At 43.4% G+C, this 18,204-nt stretch overlaps 5 protein-coding genes across 7 annotated transcripts; 3 read left to right on the plus strand and 2 right to left on the minus strand.

Moving 5' to 3' along the window:
- Positions 1 to 3: 3 nt before the first annotated feature.
- Positions 4 to 2,460, plus strand: Teh3 (tipE homolog 3). Of its 2 annotated transcripts, none has more exons than XM_017245837.3 (2): positions 4 to 1,747; positions 2,331 to 2,460. In XM_017245837.3, the coding sequence occupies exon 1, from the start codon at positions 391 to 393 to the stop codon at positions 1,735 to 1,737; it is 1,347 nt and encodes a 448-aa protein (XP_017101326.1). In that variant the 5' UTR covers positions 4 to 390; the 3' UTR covers positions 1,738 to 1,747; positions 2,331 to 2,460. The 2 variants fall into 2 exon arrangements, with proteins under 2 accessions (XP_017101326.1, XP_043069959.1); XM_043214024.1 differs by lacking the exon at positions 2,331 to 2,460 and adding an exon at positions 1,821 to 1,912.
- A 979-nt stretch (positions 2,461 to 3,439) lies between these two features.
- On the plus strand, positions 3,440 to 7,785 carry Teh2 (tipE homolog 2). 2 transcript variants are annotated; one of them, XM_017245839.3, is made up of 5 exons: positions 3,440 to 3,725; positions 3,779 to 3,974; positions 4,029 to 4,202; positions 4,268 to 4,504; positions 5,993 to 7,785. In XM_017245839.3, the coding sequence occupies exons 1-5, from the start codon at positions 3,440 to 3,442 to the stop codon at positions 6,036 to 6,038; spliced, it is 939 nt and encodes a 312-aa protein (XP_017101328.1). In that variant the 3' UTR covers positions 6,039 to 7,785. The 2 variants fall into 2 exon arrangements, with proteins under 2 accessions (XP_017101328.1, XP_017101327.1); XM_017245838.3 differs by lacking the exon at positions 5,993 to 7,785 and adding an exon at positions 4,862 to 5,486.
- Positions 7,786 to 7,897: 112 nt separating this feature from the next.
- On the plus strand, positions 7,898 to 10,807 carry Teh4 (tipE homolog 4). Its single transcript, XM_017245832.3, has 7 exons — positions 7,898 to 8,351; positions 8,774 to 8,858; positions 8,917 to 9,119; positions 9,175 to 9,341; positions 9,403 to 9,697; positions 9,784 to 9,921; positions 9,982 to 10,807. Exons 1-7 carry the CDS (start codon positions 7,938 to 7,940, stop codon positions 10,309 to 10,311), a joined length of 1,632 nt encoding a protein of 543 aa, XP_017101321.1. The 5' UTR covers positions 7,898 to 7,937; the 3' UTR covers positions 10,312 to 10,807.
- On the minus strand, positions 10,538 to 11,759 carry LOC108128258 (cilia- and flagella-associated protein 298). Its single transcript, XM_070279439.1, has 4 exons — positions 11,385 to 11,759; positions 11,043 to 11,312; positions 10,869 to 10,985; positions 10,538 to 10,726 (listed from the first exon to the last, which is right to left on the minus strand). Exons 1-4 carry the CDS (start codon positions 11,757 to 11,759, stop codon positions 10,538 to 10,540), a joined length of 951 nt encoding a protein of 316 aa, XP_070135540.1.
- Positions 11,760 to 11,930: 171 nt separating this feature from the next.
- Positions 11,931 to 15,191, minus strand: Ero1L (endoplasmic reticulum oxidoreductin-1-like protein). Its single transcript, XM_017245834.3, has 5 exons — positions 14,772 to 15,191; positions 14,173 to 14,439; positions 12,880 to 13,565; positions 12,511 to 12,819; positions 11,931 to 12,446 (listed from the first exon to the last, which is right to left on the minus strand). The coding sequence occupies exons 1-5, from the start codon at positions 14,910 to 14,912 to the stop codon at positions 12,395 to 12,397; spliced, it is 1,455 nt and encodes a 484-aa protein (XP_017101323.1). The 5' UTR covers positions 14,913 to 15,191; the 3' UTR covers positions 11,931 to 12,394.
- Positions 15,192 to 18,204: the final 3,013 nt, after the last annotated feature.

The raw sequence follows: 18,204 nt of genomic DNA on the forward strand, positions 1-18,204 counted from the left end.
AGCCAAAGAGCACGTGATGCAACTGACGACTCCCTTATGGGACAGTGATTAAAGTGAAATTGTAGGGTCAGAGCTAGCCAAAAATCGATAGGGGTCGCCTCCAAAAAACGTGTCCTCCAGCTGGAAACGTGCGCAGCCTGCGAAATTTCCTTTGGTCTTGGTCCTGCTGGTCCCATGCAAAGTCGGAGCAAATCTCAACCTACGCAGGGTTATATAACACATTTGCTACAATAGCTACAACGCCCACGCAGTTTGCCTCTGAATCGATAGACCAGAAACCGTCATGACGAGCACCTAATTGGATTGCACGCGAGGGATTAACCACTGGGCTTTAAAAGGGAACGTCACCAGCGAGAATCCGCGACTTTGGGCTAGTCACTCCGCCATATAATGGGTAAAAAGAAGGTACCCAGCGAGGAGCTAATCGTCCCGCCGCAGGACAACCGCATATGCGGAACTATTTGCATTTGCCAGATGACTCTGGTGCTTAGCTCAGTGGCTCTGGTCTATCTCACGGTGGCCATCTACATGCCCTCCACCCGGGCCTTCAAGAGCGGCATCGATCCCACGCCGGTCATGTGCACCACCACGCGGGCGGTCAACAAGGACAACTGCGAGTGGGGCAGCTGCGGCGAGTGGTGTCTGAGCAAGACCTCCGGCGCCTGCATCCAGATCTACGTGAATCTTCGCAGCAATGGCAGCAACCTCATCTTCCAGAATTGCACGAATTCTGCAAATAAAACGTGTTACGGCATCGACCAGGATCGGGCCGACAAGGCGCGGTGCATCAACGACGAGTGCAAGAACCTTACGGGCACCTTCAACTGCACCGCCGGCCAGTGCCTGAACATCACGGACGCCTTCGAGTGTGTCTTCCACAACAGCGACGCACCCGTAAAGTGTTCTGGGCGGAGGGGAAAAATTAATTGCATGGACATTAGTGGCTTGTTCTCCTGTAGCCGGGGAACGTGTCGGAAAATAAGGACCCCCTACAACTGCGACAGGAGGTGTGTGGATATACCCACCCGGAACAAGAATGTGGTGGTGTTGAGTGGGGACAAGGTGTATCTGTCCCAGTGCCAGAACGCCATTAATGCCGAGACCCTCGAGGAAGTGTGGAACGAATCGAGCGACAACGTGGCCATGACTTCCTGTTACTTCATCAAGAACACATCGGACCGCGTGGATGCAGTGGACTGCATCAATGGCTCCACTCTGGAGCACAATATGCTCAGTGATCTGACCAACTTCACATATCTGAGCCACCTGCACGTGTCGGTGGCCACTCCAGTGCCGGAGATAGCCCCTCCAGACGTCGATCTGACCATTTCCAACGAGTCCAAGCTGATGATCAACCTGGAGGGCTGTGTAAACACCCTGATGGATGAGTGCAAGGAGTTCCTGAAGGACTTCGGCCGGGATGGCAGCGACCATAATGCCCGCGCCCGCTTCCCGTGCTTCTACTCCCCCTCCAAGAAGGACGTTGTGGTGGCCCGTTTCGATTTGGAGGTCACCTATCGCCAGTTTGTGTTCGCCTCGGTGGTGCCATCCGTCCTCTTTGTCGTGTCCTGCTCGATACTGCTCCTTTGCCAGCGCACCGTCTACGTGGGCGACGATGCCAAGATGCGATTCAAAGGATGTGTCGATACGGAGACCATCCTGAACAAGAACAACGTGGGCACACCCACCAACGGCGACATGGGCGGAGGTGGCGGCGACGAGGTTATGGCCCTATGAGATCCGTCACGTAAGCGAGAGATTCCACAGTCCACCCTGAGAATGGGGTCTTGTCTATAACCGATTTTTCTGCTGACTTACAGTCTTTGCTATTGCCCACATGTGAGAGGTCTGCCCAGTACTTCTAGGTCTCTGGAGCTGTCAAGATTGGATTTTTTCCATAACTTAAAAACACAATCCACTAGAAATAGATGACTATCCAATATAGATTTTTTAGGGAGATATATATTTTTTATCTTCTAGATATAGTAACGACTTTTCTATCTATTCTACCTCTTTTTAGAATAGTTTTTTTCAAAACTTTTGAAAATAATATTAGAAAGATATCAAGACAACAAAATCCCTAGATTCCTTTAGAAAAAACCATAGTCATCTTTGAAGACATAGATTCCAAAATTGTTTTTTGGGAGGATGTTTTTGAAAAGTCAGAAGAATTCAAAAATTATATAAGCAACAAATCTTAGAGCTTGATAATTTTCTGCTTTCTTAAAATAATACCAATAGTAATACCAATACTAATACTAACTAGTAAAATAGTAATAGCTCCTAACTCTTAACACCTTGAACTAAATTGTATTTCCTATATTTTCTAGGCATTCCTCTGCTCCAGGAAGACAGTCCGGTACACCAAACGGGAGTCTTCGCATTGCAATAATTGGAGTTGGGCACAAGCTAAAGAGTCAGAAACACAATCGAGCAACTTGAAATTCTTTGTAATCCTTCCATCGAACTCTTAACACTCAATCACACATTGTAGACACGAAAAACAGGACACAGACCACACCTCAGAGGCTTGCAAGGACACTCCTGAGACGAAACTGTACACCACATGCGAGGCGCTTGATATTCTCAAGATACGACGATCGACAGATCCGAAGACAATATTAGTATAATTTAAAATTATTTAGTTATTCGTTGGGTTAGGGCCAGAGGCTGAAGGAACTGTAGGATAGGTGAGAGGATTTAAGTCCAGAGCGCGGAGGATTAAATTACAAATTTTTGCTATTATGGAACTTAGTTATATCTAGGGAATAAACGCACACACCCACAGCCACATGCACAGCAAAAGCACACACTCACACTGACACATCGACACACTGACACTCACACACACACACACAGCCACACACACACAACACCCAAAAAGCAGCTGAAAAGGATATAGAACAAGGTTCAGTCACCGGGAGAGAAGGCAGAGGAATTCAAAAAATGGCTTAGAGAGAGGGATGCGTGATTAAAAATCTAAATAAAATCTCGAACAACAAACTAGTCAAGAAAGTCAAAGCTAAAGTTAACCTTAACGAAGTAAAAAAAAAAGGAAATAATTTAGATAAAGAATAAAAACAATATACAAGAAGCCTCCTTTCAAGAGAAGAGGTTGAAAATAATATGAAAACAAAAATAGTTTAAAACCAAAATAAGAAAAAACATTTTCCATTTCGGCTATAAAAAATATAAGGCAACGGGATATAGAAAGTTAGAAGTGTAAGTTATAAAAAAAATAAAAATAAAAAAGAATTAAAGGAAAGCAAGAGCGAGAGATTAGAACTTTATTGTAGAAAGCAGCGAATGTTAGCGGTGTTCATTTTAAAGGCTTTTACCGATCCAACTAAAATCTAAGCACCAACACACAAGCGAATAAGAACAGAGATTAAAAAAAACCCCACACTAGACACCAGAACAGACAACAGACACCTCCGCCATGAAGAAAAGCTCCACGCTGACGACGACCACGTCGATGCCCACTAGCCCCACGCTCTCAACCCAGACGCTCTCCGCCAGCAAGATCAGTCTGACCAGCAGCCGGTGTGGCTCCACGGCGGGCTCGGCATGCGGCTCGGCGGGATCTGCGGGCTCGGTGCGATCCGCCTGCCAGTCGCCGGTGAGACCGGGTAGCGGATGCGTGGATGCCCTCAAGGCGAAGCGGGAGGAAATCGAGATCGAAACGGTGCTTGAGAAGGCAAAGTTCTACACCTCAGTGTGCCTTGGTAGGATCCTTAATCCTTTCTATAATAAATTTATTAACATTTTTGTCTCACAGGTACGACTGCCATTTTGTCGGTGTTCACATTCCTCTTCCTGATACCCTTCGTCGTGGATCCCGCCATTTCAACGATCATCGCTGATTATGATCCAGTGCCGGTGACCTGCATCGTCATCGATCACATCTATGCGGAGGGCATCAAGAACTGCAGCTGGAGCTCCTGTCGCGAGGGCTGCACCTCATCACTCACCAAGTAAGTACCAAAGTGGACAAATAGGATGTCCTGAAACTAAATCTTTATTTGCAGGTGCCATCAGTTGTTTGTCAACTACACGCGCATCCCGTTCAGCGAGTGGGAGCGCAATCCTCGGGACCTGGACACGGTCAACTGGGATGTGAGCTACACCAAATTCCTGATAAACTCGGAGGGCTGTGGCTATCCACCCACGACCAACTGCAGCGTCTTTGCCAGGCAGTACGGGTGAGTTATACTTCCCAAGATCATGAAAAGAATCCCTCAACCAAAATCGGTATTTTCCAAAACAGATTCTCACATATTGGAGAACCTTTTCCCTGCTACTACAGCAGGGCCTATCCGGAGGTGGTGATCGGTCGGTACTCGTGGGAGAACAACCTGTACCACCTGATCCTATCGCTGATCATACCGAACGTGCTCTTCGCCATCTCGATCGGGGTGCTCAGCTATTGGTACTGTCCCTGCTGCGAGAAGGCCTGCAACAAATCCTCGCGGGTCTACGCCGAGAAGTTCCCGACCAAGGAAGAGTGAGTGCCATTGCTAGCTTCATGTCCAGCGCTGTCCTGCATCTTGTTCTCATTCTCATTGCGAGTTTGGCAAATTTACTCCCCGTATCCGTATCTGTATATTGTAGTAAACAACACACTCACCTCCCAGATCCATAGAACATGAACTCATTGTGCCTTGTATGAAGATAATGTCGACCAAAAAAATGACCAAAAATGATTCAATTTTGATTGTTGCAACTTATTGTCATGAATGTTAATAATCCTTCTGTTCTGTTAAGCTATTGGCCTGAAACGTACATGTTTTTGTTTCCATTACCCAGACCCCTAAGCCTTTCCTTCGTTATATCTCTCTTTACTACTCTGCATTATTTCCAGGATCGTTAACTGCATGAAATGTAATACGGAAAAGTCGTTGTCCTTGAATGTATTTTGAATACGATCCAATCAAAGCGAGAGTGCCTGAATTTTCGATCCAAACAATACTAAAATAATAATCTATTGTGATAGGTTAAGTGCGATGGTATTTCATAAAAATATCCCAAAATACTTGCACCAATTGTGCGGCACCCAGATCGCTTCTCCACTGAAACACTCACTACACTTAAATCCCCAATCGAATTGTTACTCTGAAGTGTCCTTAGCAATTACTGCCTTTCTAAGTACTCCCAAAATTAGATTCTAGAGAATCGCACACCTCTCAAGGATCTTCTCTATCGCACAATGGATAGGAATTCCACTCGAAATACAATCGAAACTCACGAAAAGATACTCAAACCAATTAGCTGTAATTCTCTAGATACAGATTATCTGAGATAGGTTTCGTTCAGGATTAAACGAATTAGTTTACACTAGCATTTGCATCTTAATCTTTTCAAATTAATTTAACCAGGGATGTCACAGAAATCACTAGATATTCGGGGAATCACAGAATTCTGAGGGGTTAGCCAAGACAAAAACCCTGGTGGTGTGAGTTGTAAAAGCTGCCAACCTGCTTTAAATGATTTTGAAAATTTTCAAAATAAAATTCGTTTTTTTTAAGCTTTTTTAATAAATTGGGATATCTGTCAATAAAATTTTTATTAAAAAGTGTGACTAGCAAAGTCGTGTACAAAAACTTGGCTTCACTGTAGATTAAAATCAGCTCCAAATCTCAGTAGTAATTCTCCTTCTAAAGAGAAAGCAAGTGTTTTCCTTTAAAGTGATCTCAATAAAAACAGGCCTCCGTGTCACCCTGAAGTAACATTTAAGTAGAAGTATTTCCTGTGGCATCCCTTTATATCTAATATCGAACATATCGAATTTTTCTCTTAACGGTCTACTTTTAGAATTGCTTTGGAAAATATTTTATGCATGCTTTACCCTTTACCAGTTACTTAATATTTATTAATTCCGAATTTAGATGGCATGATCCGTTAATCCCAATCCAATATAATACTTATATATATTATCGCTTTGATCTGATTAGAAATTATTATGAACTCTGTTCCAATCGAATTCCAATTCTAGCAAACTTCTGTGTCACAGTGACGAAGACGATGAAATGGAATACTAGCAAAAAATAATATTAGTTAATGCCCTTAACAAATAGCAAATTCAAATTTGTAGTCTGTACCACACAACACATAGCTTATCTAGATATACATTATATACAAATGATAGAAATTCCATTTGACATTTGCCATATTACATCGGAAAAAACAAAAACAAAAGATACAACAAAAAAAAATATATAAAAATTGCTGGCGGAGCATCGTCGAAGGATACAACCTTTTTCTCAGCCATTTTATTCGAAATTAAGCGCTCAAGACACATTTGTTAACTCAACTTTGCCATCATATTGTTATGCTAGACATACAACATATTATAGAGTCTCTCTTTGGTTGGAATACTTTAGAAACTTGGCTTTTGAACCGGCTTTTGGAGGCGGCAACGATGCTCCGCTTCATAATTATTGCGCCACTCTCGACTTCGATTTCCACAAAGATAATACCAATACCAATTAAAGAATCGCTTGTTTTCAACAAATTGTGATAGTAGTCATAAAAAATATTAAGTAAATTCGTATTACTAACTAAACAAAGAAACCAAAAAAAAGTAAACGGAAAGCGAAACCGAAATACCAATCAAAGCAATTGTATAGAATCGATACCCGATACTGCTCCGGGCCACAAATTAATGGCCGAGACTCGACATAAATCCGGGCGGGCGGAGATCAAACTCAAAAAAATATATAGATACCAGATACAATCCATGGGGATAAGCAGCGGAACCAAAAATGAATTCACACTCATCCAGACACACACACAGACACACTCGCATTGGGACACTCTTCGACATTTTTGAAATAGTTTTAACAATCTTATGTAAAAAAGCAAACATCTAATGGATTATAACAATATATATAAATATTGATATATATACAAAAAAGAACATATAGCTTAGCAGAACCGATATAACGCACGTTGCTTATGAGAATTTTTTAAATCATACAAACCAAACCGAACAAAACAAACCAATTTGAATGCAAAACGATTAAAATTTTTTACTTAACGTGTCTTTATCAATAAACAAATTAAACCAGCTAACGGCCTATTTAATAAACAATTAAAACCAAAAAAAAAAAGAGAAACAAAAACAAAAGTGGAGAAATGCTAAAAAAAAAAGAGATGTTTTCTTTCAAAACTTTCTTTTGGGGAATGAAAGAGTAGCAGAAGCCAGAAACCAGGACACGGGGTTAACCACCAGTGAGCGAGAGAGAGGGAGAGAAACTGGGAGGATTCTCCTGTTCTCCAGGCGCAGGCGTGTTGACAGGATCTGGAACCATTTGTTGAGCTGGCTCCATCCCTGTCCCTGTTTCGGTTTCTGTTTCCTTTTCAGTTTCAGTCAAGGGTTTGTTTTGACCTGGCCTTTCACTTTCACTTTCGACCAAAAGTAAGAGTGCGCAGTGCGTCCTTTGGCAGCCCTGGCATCCGCTCCGGGACTCAGTCAGGACTCAGTTGCTGCCAGGAGCGGACGTGGTTAAGGACGTGGTGCCCTCGGAAAATCACACTCGCACCAAACGGAAGGCCTCGGAAGCAGCCAGAGCTCATTCATCAAACATAAACGTCCCAGTTCCTTTCCCACTCCAGGACACTTCCACATTCCACCCACCTGACCAAGTCATTTTAAAGTCCAAACACAAACAAGCCAGTGGAACTTTGACCGAAAATAGACCAGCACTCGCTCACCAAAAAAACAAACAGCGACCCAACCCACCACATCGAACCACCCCAACGACAACCCCACCCACCCAGGAATCACCTTGAAACCGTCGCAGGACGAAACGCCAGCGATAGAGACAATCGGGGACTTGGGCAAGAGGAGCACGGCCGGAAAGTGGGACATCAAATCAACAAGTCGTAAATTAGCCACGAATTAGCCCGCTCCCAGGTATCACTCACTCCGATAGGACATGGCGCGGCGCAAGGACAAGCCGCGCTTGATTCCCGAGCAGGACAAGCGCATCTGTCGCGCCATCTGCCTCTGTCAGCTCACGATGGTGCTGTCCTGTGTGTCCATCGTCTACCTGAGTGTGGCCATCTACTCGCCCTCCCTAAAGTGGGTATTTCTTCTCCATAAAGGATATTTTATTAACAACTACTTTTCGCCATTTAGGGCCTTCAAATCAGGCTTTGAACTGGACCCAGTCATGTGCCAGACGGTGGACCGGCAGATGCCCAACAACTGCCCCTGGGCGTCCTGTGGCGAGTGGTGCCTGACCAGGACCAGTGGCTTCTGTCCGCAAATCCATTCGATTGTGCGTCGCAATGGAACGGATATTCAGCTGAACAATTGCACTCGAATAACCAACACATCCTGTGCTATGGTGAGCTCTTAAAACAAATCCTAATCTTGTCCAGAAAGAAATAGTATATAGTTCCCTAGAAAAATATTAAAAAATGTCAATTTAATTAAGGCAACTATTTTTATCAGGACATTCTTTCCAAGCACGAATAGCTTCAAAGTTTTTCCGCAACTACAACACAACCACTCCCCCAACCATATAAGCCCCCAACCCAACCATACCAAAAAATAACCACCCACTGCCAAAGACGTCATCGTCTTGGACATCCCATTGAGGCGGACATGACTCATCCCTAGCCAGGCTAAGGTTGCGGCTCCTATTAATGGACTAGGCATGGATGAGGCATGTCAAGCATTTGCCCCATCGTCTTTATGGCCCGTGGCGCCACAAGAGTTTAACGATCATTGAATGGCCATTATCCCCCTGTTATCCCTCTCTTTTAGATTGATTTGAGTCGCCTCAACAAGTTCAACTGCAACAACGGCACCGCCTGCAACAACATTCGCGGCGTCTTCAACTGTTCCAATGGCAAGTGTAGTCCTTCGTCCAGCCATAACCTTTCAATTACATTATCTGATTTCCACAGGACACTGCAAGAACATGTCGGAGTTCTTCCTGTGCCACCACAAGGCCGATGGGCACGTTATCAACTCACAGAAGGACAACACCAAGCTGAACGGCTTCTTTGAGTGCCACGGCGTCCACTGCACCAAAATTAAGAAGCCCTTCTCCTGCGATCGGTACTGCTCCAAGATAACCACCGCAAACGTGAACACTTTAATCATGCATGTAAGTTGGGATAATAATAGTAAGCTTGGTCAGTCTTTCATGAATCCCTAAATAGGAGGACAACGTCATCGCCGCGGATTGCGAGAGTGCAGTGGCCTTCAACCAGGCCCGTGGCTCCGAGCATGGAGTGCGCATTGAACCCACCGAGTTCTGGAAGGAGGATGATGGCAACCTGTTGACAAACTGTGCCACAGTGACCCGTGAATCCGACAACCGTATCACGTAAGAAGATCCTTACAAAACACTCTCTTCAAAAATATATACATATGTCCTTTAAAAACAGTGCCACCGACTGCCTGAATGGAACTCTCCTGGAGCACGATACTCTGCCAGCTCCATTCATGAACTTCACCCAGTTCTGGGCAATCTATGAGAACAGCACTAGGTCGGTGGATCCCGAGCAGAGGTATTTACCCAACCAGGCCAATCTGACCATCTACAACTGGAAGAAACTGTACATCAACCTGGAGGGATGTGTCAACACTCTACGCGGGGAGTGCAAGGACTTTGTGGCTCGCTATGGCAACGACGGGGACAACAACACCGCCCAGTCACGCTACCAGTGCTACTACAACAAGGTTGTTATTTCGGAGTGGGAAACTCCCATGAATGTATCCCTCCTGGTATCAGTTTACTTGAGGTTGTATTTATTTCGGTGTTTCAGGACTCGAATGTGGAGTTTGTGGTGGCACGCTACGATTTGGACAAGGTCTACAGGGAGCTGTTAGTGTCCCTGATTGTGCCAATAGTGCTGTTTGTGGTTTCCTCCATCTCGCTCTGCATCATCACCAAGTCCGTCAAGGTAGTAACCGCCAAAGCCACCAACCACCAAAAATCCGCATCTAATTAATTTTCCTTTCAGGTGGGCGACGATGCCAAGATGCGATGTGTGTGTGCTGGCGAGGATTCGGACAACGATCAGGGCTTTGGCACTGGTATGGCCAACAAACAGCCAGACAACATGTACGACACCGACGACGATGTGGTCGATCTGGAGCACCAAGCGATGAGTGGACCAGAACTGGAGGATCTTGGCTCACCGTTGGATAACCACGAAATGATTGGCAGCACAAAGTCGCTGATACCACTGAGTCCTGCCGGCGATTCGGGCAACAGCGAGCAGAACTTCGACCAGGAGCAGGAAAAGGCCGCCAAGTGCGACGTGCCCGAGAAGCCACTAGTCATACTTTAAGGCAAACATCGAGGATATCCTATAGAAGAAGAACAGCACCAAACTTTAAGGACCTGGGCCTCGTACAAGGGGATCTGAATTTAAATTCTACTCAGAGCATTTATACAACGTTTACACCAACTAACAGGGAAATGGAAAGGACCCTAACTTTTCGCGGCAACACCAAGGATAATCACAGAACGCAACGACCAAGTTAAGAGGCCGCCGCAACTCCCAAGAGCTTTATTTACCCGGCCGAGCAGTTCCAGCAGATGCGCCTTAGACGAGTTGCATTTATATAGAGTATATAGAGAGCATAGCCCAACCGACATCTGCTGAACACGATCCAGATCCAGAAGGACAGACCAAGGAAGCGAGCTCCTCGTAGACATAGGATATGTAGGCATCCGACTCGCCTTAACTCTCGACTTTGTAGCTATGCAATATTCAAACGTTTTTCTTAAACTAGTTTAGCCGGAGGAGCCACAGTACCTACATATATCTGATATACTTATACATACTCGAATAGCAAATAAACTCCATTTGGAATTCTCTCTATAAAATGTAGCAAGTCTTACCTTTAACTCCTCCTGGCGGCGGAAGGCATCGGCCATCATCTGGCGGCGGATGTGCTCCGATATAACGGCCTCCCTTCCTGGCGGCCCTTCGCCTAGTTGGTTTATCTTGACCACCACCTGGTATAACGCATTAGGGAGTTAACTATATCATAAGGGGTTTGAATATAAACCCACCTTGGTCTTGTCATTAATGCCCAAGTAATCCTTCATGAGTTTCCCCATAAGGATCTGCTTACCGGCGAACCAAAGCTGGGCCTTGGAGGGCTCAATAACCTCCTTGGAGGCCTGGGTGCCGCTCAGGTCCTCCATGTTGGAGAACTCCATGCGAATAGTGTCATGTGGCGGCAACTGCATGGGATAGACGATGGTAACGGCGCCTCTCAGGATGTTCATGGCCTCCTCCACTATTTTAAGGGTGAGGGCTTTCGAGGATTTGGCCAGTTTCTAAAGGATATACAAGAATTAAAATTGAAGGCAACTCTTCAGGATAGTTGGCTTCCTATCATCCAGTATTACCCGATCTACCATGGCCTTGGCGTCGGTCATGGCATTGGCCAGAACCTTTTGCATGGCCTCAGTGGGCTGCTGGCCGTTGCGGCGGCTGAGGGGATCCTTGTTGAAACTAAAACCGCCAGAGGGAATACACTTGTCGGCCCACATATCCTTCAGCTTGAGCTCCTCGATCTGGTCGTCGTTGAGTCCAATCATTTCGCTTGGAAGCATGGTGCCGTGTTCGGCCAACTCCTCGATTTCCATGCAGACGCGCTGAACCTTCAACTGGCCATTGTGGATGGCCACCAAATCCCGCAGCACAGTGTCCGACTTCTCATTGACACTGGTCTCGAACAGGAAGAGGGTCTCATCCCCACGTTTCACTTGAAGAACCACCATTTCGAATACCAGTACCAGTAAAATATATTTTTCGACTAATAAACCCGGTGGCAGTTTTGAAAATGTCACAAAAAGCCGACACCGGAGAGCAGCTGGAAAAGCAAACAACTCGGTTGCTAGGTTCGGTTTCGATGGAGATGGACGGAGGAGGTAAAGGGCACTGGAAATATCTAACATTCAGAACATTTATTTTCTTTTTTTTTCGGTGTCGTAAGGTCGAACTATTGCACAATGCGATTACTTTTCCATTAAGGTCTGCTTACAAACTTCTTCAGCTACAATAAATACTATCCTAACTTACAATAAACACCTGCATCCATCCAGGGATATATTTTTTTGTTTGTTTGGTTTTATCGGTACGCTTGGTTGGCTGGTGGGTGGTGGGTGGTGGTTGGGTGTGCTAAAGTACAAGTAGCCTAGAGAAATTGTTTATATGTACAAGGAAGCAGCTATTCTGATGTCTGACGACGGCTAGCCTCTGGCCGGTCATGGGTTGGAGGTTAAAAGGTATTCAACATCAGCCACAATCTCGATGCAGCCCCATCTGCAGTCATGTCAATTAACTAGTAGTTTGAGCTGTTCCAGTGCAGCGAATAGGATTCTTCTCATCACTCCGTCATTTCAGATTAGCTATGTTATCTCAGGACGCGCCGGAAGTTTTCCATCTCATATATACTGTTGGATAATCTGAAACAAATATTATAATTTAATAAGCTTTCAAATAATTTATAAGAGGTATGCAGACACCCACCTGCCAAAGGCATTAAAGAGAGCAACAATTTCTGTACGCGAGAGCCTGAAAATGGGATCTGCCTCAATGTGTGGCTTATCCCACAGCCCGCTCTCCGTCGCCAGGTTGAGCTTCTCCGAATACAGAATCTTGAGAGCAGTGCCCAGTCCCTGGGTCTGCAGTTTGCCCCACAGCTTGCACTTGTCACAGCCCACACAACTCATGATACGGGATATGTTTCGGAACTTTTCCTTGTAGTCGTGTTTGAATTTAATGGAAGCAATGCCGCTGCTGAAAAGCGCGTTCTCGTCAAAGTGCGACTGGAAGGATCTGTGGATGAACCATGACATTATTTCACTTTCTCCCAAAAGGATAAATAATAATACTCACTCTACAACACTCAGGAGGTCGTTAATGGCAAGCTTCACCTCGTCATCCTCTTCTGCTATGCCTGTGTAGTAATCCTCTCTCCGCAGATACGGAGCAGCCTTGGCCAGAGCGCGCAGCTCTACCAGATAGATGAAGTACAAGTTGCGTAACCAGTGCGGTCCCTCGCCCCCAGTTGTTTCGGGGCTGAAACGGCGCTTAAATTCCTTGGCATTCGGACCCCAGATGCCTTGCGGATCGAGGAAGTCCTTTGACTCGGACAACAGGTATTTGGAGCACAGGTGTATATTGATGCTGGAGTGCAGGCCGGAGACGATGCGATAGAAGGCACGCTGTTCCAAGCACACATCCCTCAGGTCCATGTGAGGGACATAGCTCGAGAACTTGTTAGCGGTCTCGTTGTTGCCTCCAAAGCAATTCTCCAGATAGATGCTCTTCCAGATGCGATGCGCCGACTCTCCCCGATAGCCGGTATACCGCTCCGGATTCAGTAGCAGATCCACATACTGGGAGCCCTCCTCGTGATCATCGACGATGCAAAAGTCCTCCTCGGCCTCGTCGTGCTTCGCCCACAGCTCGAACTCCCGGTGCGCCTGGTCGCTAATGCTGGTGTCCAGGAATCCCAGGGCGCTGTCAAAGTCCTCCACCTCCGAACAGCTGCCGCCGTCCGTCTGCGCCTCGCGGGTGTACTGAAAGATTCAGATGAGGAAGCCAGTAAGTCAATTGTGTAACTTTGCCACCTGTGCAAACAATCAAGCTGCGATTGTAAGTCAGTTGTATTATGTTTATATTATTTTGGGAGTATTTTAAGGTCTGTAATATACAACGCGAATTTATGAATGTAAAAAACCAAGATCTAAAAATAAATAAATAAAAAACTGCACTTTTCTATGAGATATTAATTGATTTGCCCGCAACTACCTGAGTAAGGGAACTACGTGCGCTTCGCCATGCCGTTAAACTTTGTTGTCAAACAAATACACCTGATTGAAAAGTTGCGAAACTAATACAAACAAAAGGGTCGGATAAGTGCTCAATGAGAACCGGCTGCACCACGTCAGCGGTACACAACCAAATCAAAGGCCACATCATTACCCACAAACGCTCAATGGGAGATTACAGATGTGCCTTCATTCCAATATAAGTAAATCGCATTCACCTGCAAAAACCAACCCATTGAGCGTGCAGACCAGATAGTGGAAATATCAGTGCGCTACTTCCAGCAAAATAATTAAGTAGATAAGGGGGCTCGTAGCTTTCTGATTGTTCGGTGGTGCTTGGAATACTATAGCTTACTTTGAAGGCAGCGGATTTCTCCTTGTGCTCGCCGTCCTCCTTGATGCCCTGCGGGATGGCCTGCTCCTCACAGTTCTCCACCTGGCAGAAACGAATCGCACAGCGACTGTCGTCCGGCCAGAAGGGGCATTCCTGCTTTAGGTTCACCTTATAGAAGCGGAAGAAGTTCTTTACGAGCAGACTCTGCAGGCGGGGATAGATCTTCATGTTGTTGAAATGGTCCACAGTGTCTACGTCACAGCTACAATCGTTGATGGATCCTTCCAGCTAAAAGGATATAAATAGTTTTAGTTTTCGAATGTTAATGCTTAAATATTTAAATTTTATTTTAAAAAGAAGGAGTTTTCAAGATAATAATACTTCTAATGAAGTTTATCTCTTTATACAAATTAATTTTTATAATGGATAAAGTATTAATTAAAAATATTTCACAACCAGCTTAGCTAATTACTAGGCTTCCCTCACTAAAGACAACCGTTAAGCAATACGCCCATTAAAAGATAATTACTATTAGGATCATAAAAGCACCCAAAATCAAATTAAAAGAAACCTAAACCATCCGATAATCCTATTACAACGCCCCCAAAACACCTACATACCTCACAGAAACAGTTTTTGTTGGTCTCCGTCTCGTCGAGAGCTGCAAAGTATCCACGTGTGGAATCCGTCCAGTAGAGGAGGAGCACAAGGACCACCAGAACGGAGGCCCACAAATTCCGTTGCACTGTGTTTGTTGTCATTTTGTCCTTGTTTCTATAGTCGTGGCCAGGACTGTTGCACTCGGTTGTTTCCTATGTTTGGTATATTTGATGTTGATGCTGTTGAGGGGTGCTGTGTGTTTGGACGCGCTTCTTAACCAAGCCGCCGATGGATCGCATCTGATTCCGTAACCTGACTGCGCGGCTGATATGTGCAATTGCCAATTTCACGGTGTTTAGCGAGTATAAACGGTTCGCAGCAGCAGCATTGTTGATTTACGGATTCATGATTTTGGACACGTACTTTTAATGTGACCGTACACGCGCGATAAAAATACACTAAATTCCAGCCGGTGACATCAAATGTGATTGTCCAACACTTTTTTCATGATGTTGCCAGTCTGTTAAAAATATATAAAAAAGACCGTAATATCAAAAAAATTTAGATATTCAAAAATTTGAAAATAAATCTATCATCGTTGTGGGCTTATTTCGTTTAGGTTTAAGTGCAGGGTTATTGTAGGTATTGAGAGGTAATACTTTGAATAGTTTAAAACTTCTAGAACCAATCTTACGAAAATATGTATATTAATAGATTAAAATACTTTAAAATAATACAGGAGTATTAATGTTTTACAATAAATTTCTAAAAATTTCTTTAGTATATATGATATAGTTTTATTTACAATATACTTCATTTTATTTTTAAAATTTTTATGTGAGATCATAAACACAGAATCGATGCAAATATAAGATATGTATATTGCTAGAGAGTACCACCATAACATTTGACTTATGTTGATAATATTCAAGATAACATTGAATTGTCAATCAATTGATTGCTAAATGTGAATATTGTTATAGGTTTTCTCTTCTCCAATATTGATGCTGTTAATTAATTACCTCAAATATTGATTTCGCCTATTCTTCGGCGTTCAATGCGTCCTTTGTTCCCATGACAAACCCCTTGCCCGACGATAGCACCCCTAGAAAGTGGTCGGGACCCTCGATATGCAAATTGAGAAAACTCGGTCAGATCTAGGATTGAATCCTTTCTAACTCAAGACGATCATCATACATCATCCCGGGGGGTAAATTGCTTAAGATGCAGGGCACGAAGATGCAGGGATTGCGATTATATAAGCATAAATTGGAAAAAATAGACTCATCTGTCAAAAACAATGCCAACCACAAAATAATGTTTAAGATTTGGTTTTTAATAACAATTTTATTTTAATCTCAATCCCATTTTCTTCAAATTCCTTTTTTTTATTTGATATTTGAAATAAGAAATATTCTAAGCTATACTTTTCATCTTTATTCTTAAGTTCGTTCATTAAGTAAAGCATCACTTCCTTATGTTATTCTTTTTTTTAGTATAAAAAAACTTCAATTATTGCCCACCTGAGAATCCTATTTCTTCATTCCAAAATCATTCCCAAGACACCAACTTAAGTTCTCACGGAAAAGTGAAACTACAACAACGGGATGACTTAAGCAAAAAAAAAATGAAGAAACCTTCAAAAACGGGGAAAAATCATAGAAAAAAATGTACCGAACCAAAGGGTTTGATCATTTTTTTTAAATAGGACTATTAATGTATAAAAAACGCAGACGAAAACATGTGTGTGGCCAAAGGACAGGGCGGCGACCCTCGGCATTGTTCGAATTGAAAAGGAATCATCGCGGACTCGGGCGAGCAATTTGCATACGCAGGACTAAGGACTAAGGATGAAGGACGCAGGACGCAACTACCACCACCAACAACTCCTTATCTATTTGCCTTCGGTTTTCGGGGCCCAGGTAAAGAAAGGATCATCGAGATACACACACGAACACACCACCGTACAAAACGCACACGCACGGAATGATAAATAATTTTTTTCTTTCGATTTTTTTTATGAAGTTTTTTCACTTTTTTTTACCACTTTCAATTTTTTATGCAGCGTTTTATTCAAATTTCTATCCGAGCTGGTCGTGTGAAGTTTTGTCTTGAGAAGATTTTGCCTCGAAATGAAGGATGCGCGACGGCTGCAGATCTTAAGGAGCCTGGGAACATCCGCGAGCAAAGGACATGAAGGTTTGTCTCATTGCTGTCTGTCGAGACTGATCATTTGCCTAGATATTTGATTACTAATAGAAAAAAAACTGTCCAAAACAATTTCTAGGAAATGGGTGTCAGCTAAATATATCACTAATTAGCTATATCCTTATATTATCCTTAAAATATCCAATATATTTCTTTTACTTTTTAGAATTTTTAGAATAGAATAATGACTACTTATTAGAATGTCCATTAGGAACTCTTCCAAAACTTCACAAAAAATATCTATTTATTAGTATCTTCGTTAGGAACTCTCCTACAACCTTTAAAATAACATCTCTTCAGTAGCATCTTCAAAAAGAACTCTTCTAAAACCTCTCCAAAAATAAGTCCCTTTCTAAGTAAATGGTCCAAAACAATTATTTAGGAAATGGGTGTCAGCATAGTAAATATCACTAATTAGCTATATCCTTATATTATCCTTAAAATATCCAATATATTTATTTTACTTTTATGTTTAAAGATTTGGAAATCTTCCAAAACTTCCCAAAGAAAGATATATTTATTAGTATCTTCATTAGGAACTCTCCTAAAAATTTAGAATAACATCTCTTCAGTAGTATCTTCATTAAGAATTCTTTTAAAACCTCTCCAAAAATAATTCCCTTTGAAAATGAATGATTAATTCGCCAAACCCACCGCAAATCCCCTTTTCATCGGCTTATATCGCTTTCCCAGGCCATATGCAAATGCAGTTAGTTGCTCATTAGATTCGCGATCTCATAATTACATTCTGCAATGTTTTGGCAACAGAGAAACGTCAACAGCACCTCAAGACCTCAAGGATTAGGGTTCTCCAAGGACTCGCCAAAAATTAGCATATGTAACAAGATGTTGGCTGAAATATGCAATGCAATGCAAGCCGGGCACTTGAGATTTGCATAACTAAGCTGCGGCAACAATGCAAATGGGCAAAAATTGCCAAGGTATTCGATAGGGGTTAATATCTTGTGCTAATCCGCTAAAGAAGGCACACTCCGGGGGTAATTCGATTTCTACTTCTACCTTTTTTTTTGCAAGGGGTGCTAATAAAATGTGTTTGCAAAATGGTCGACCCGTAAAGTGGCAAAGGTGTGAACCAATCCCCAGGAATTTCTGCGTGCGGTTTATGGCTCAAAAAAGAACTGATGGTCCGAGACAGGTAACCACGCACTTTCATGCCAACAGGTGGTAAGAGAGAAGAGCTTGGTCGGCCAATTGTTTCTCTTTCTTGTGCTCTTCCACACACTT

The sequence above is a fragment of the Drosophila bipectinata genome, chromosome 3L (genome assembly GCF_030179905.1).
Source record: "Drosophila bipectinata strain 14024-0381.07 chromosome 3L, DbipHiC1v2, whole genome shotgun sequence".
NCBI lineage: Eukaryota > Metazoa > Arthropoda > Insecta > Diptera > Drosophilidae > Drosophila > Drosophila bipectinata.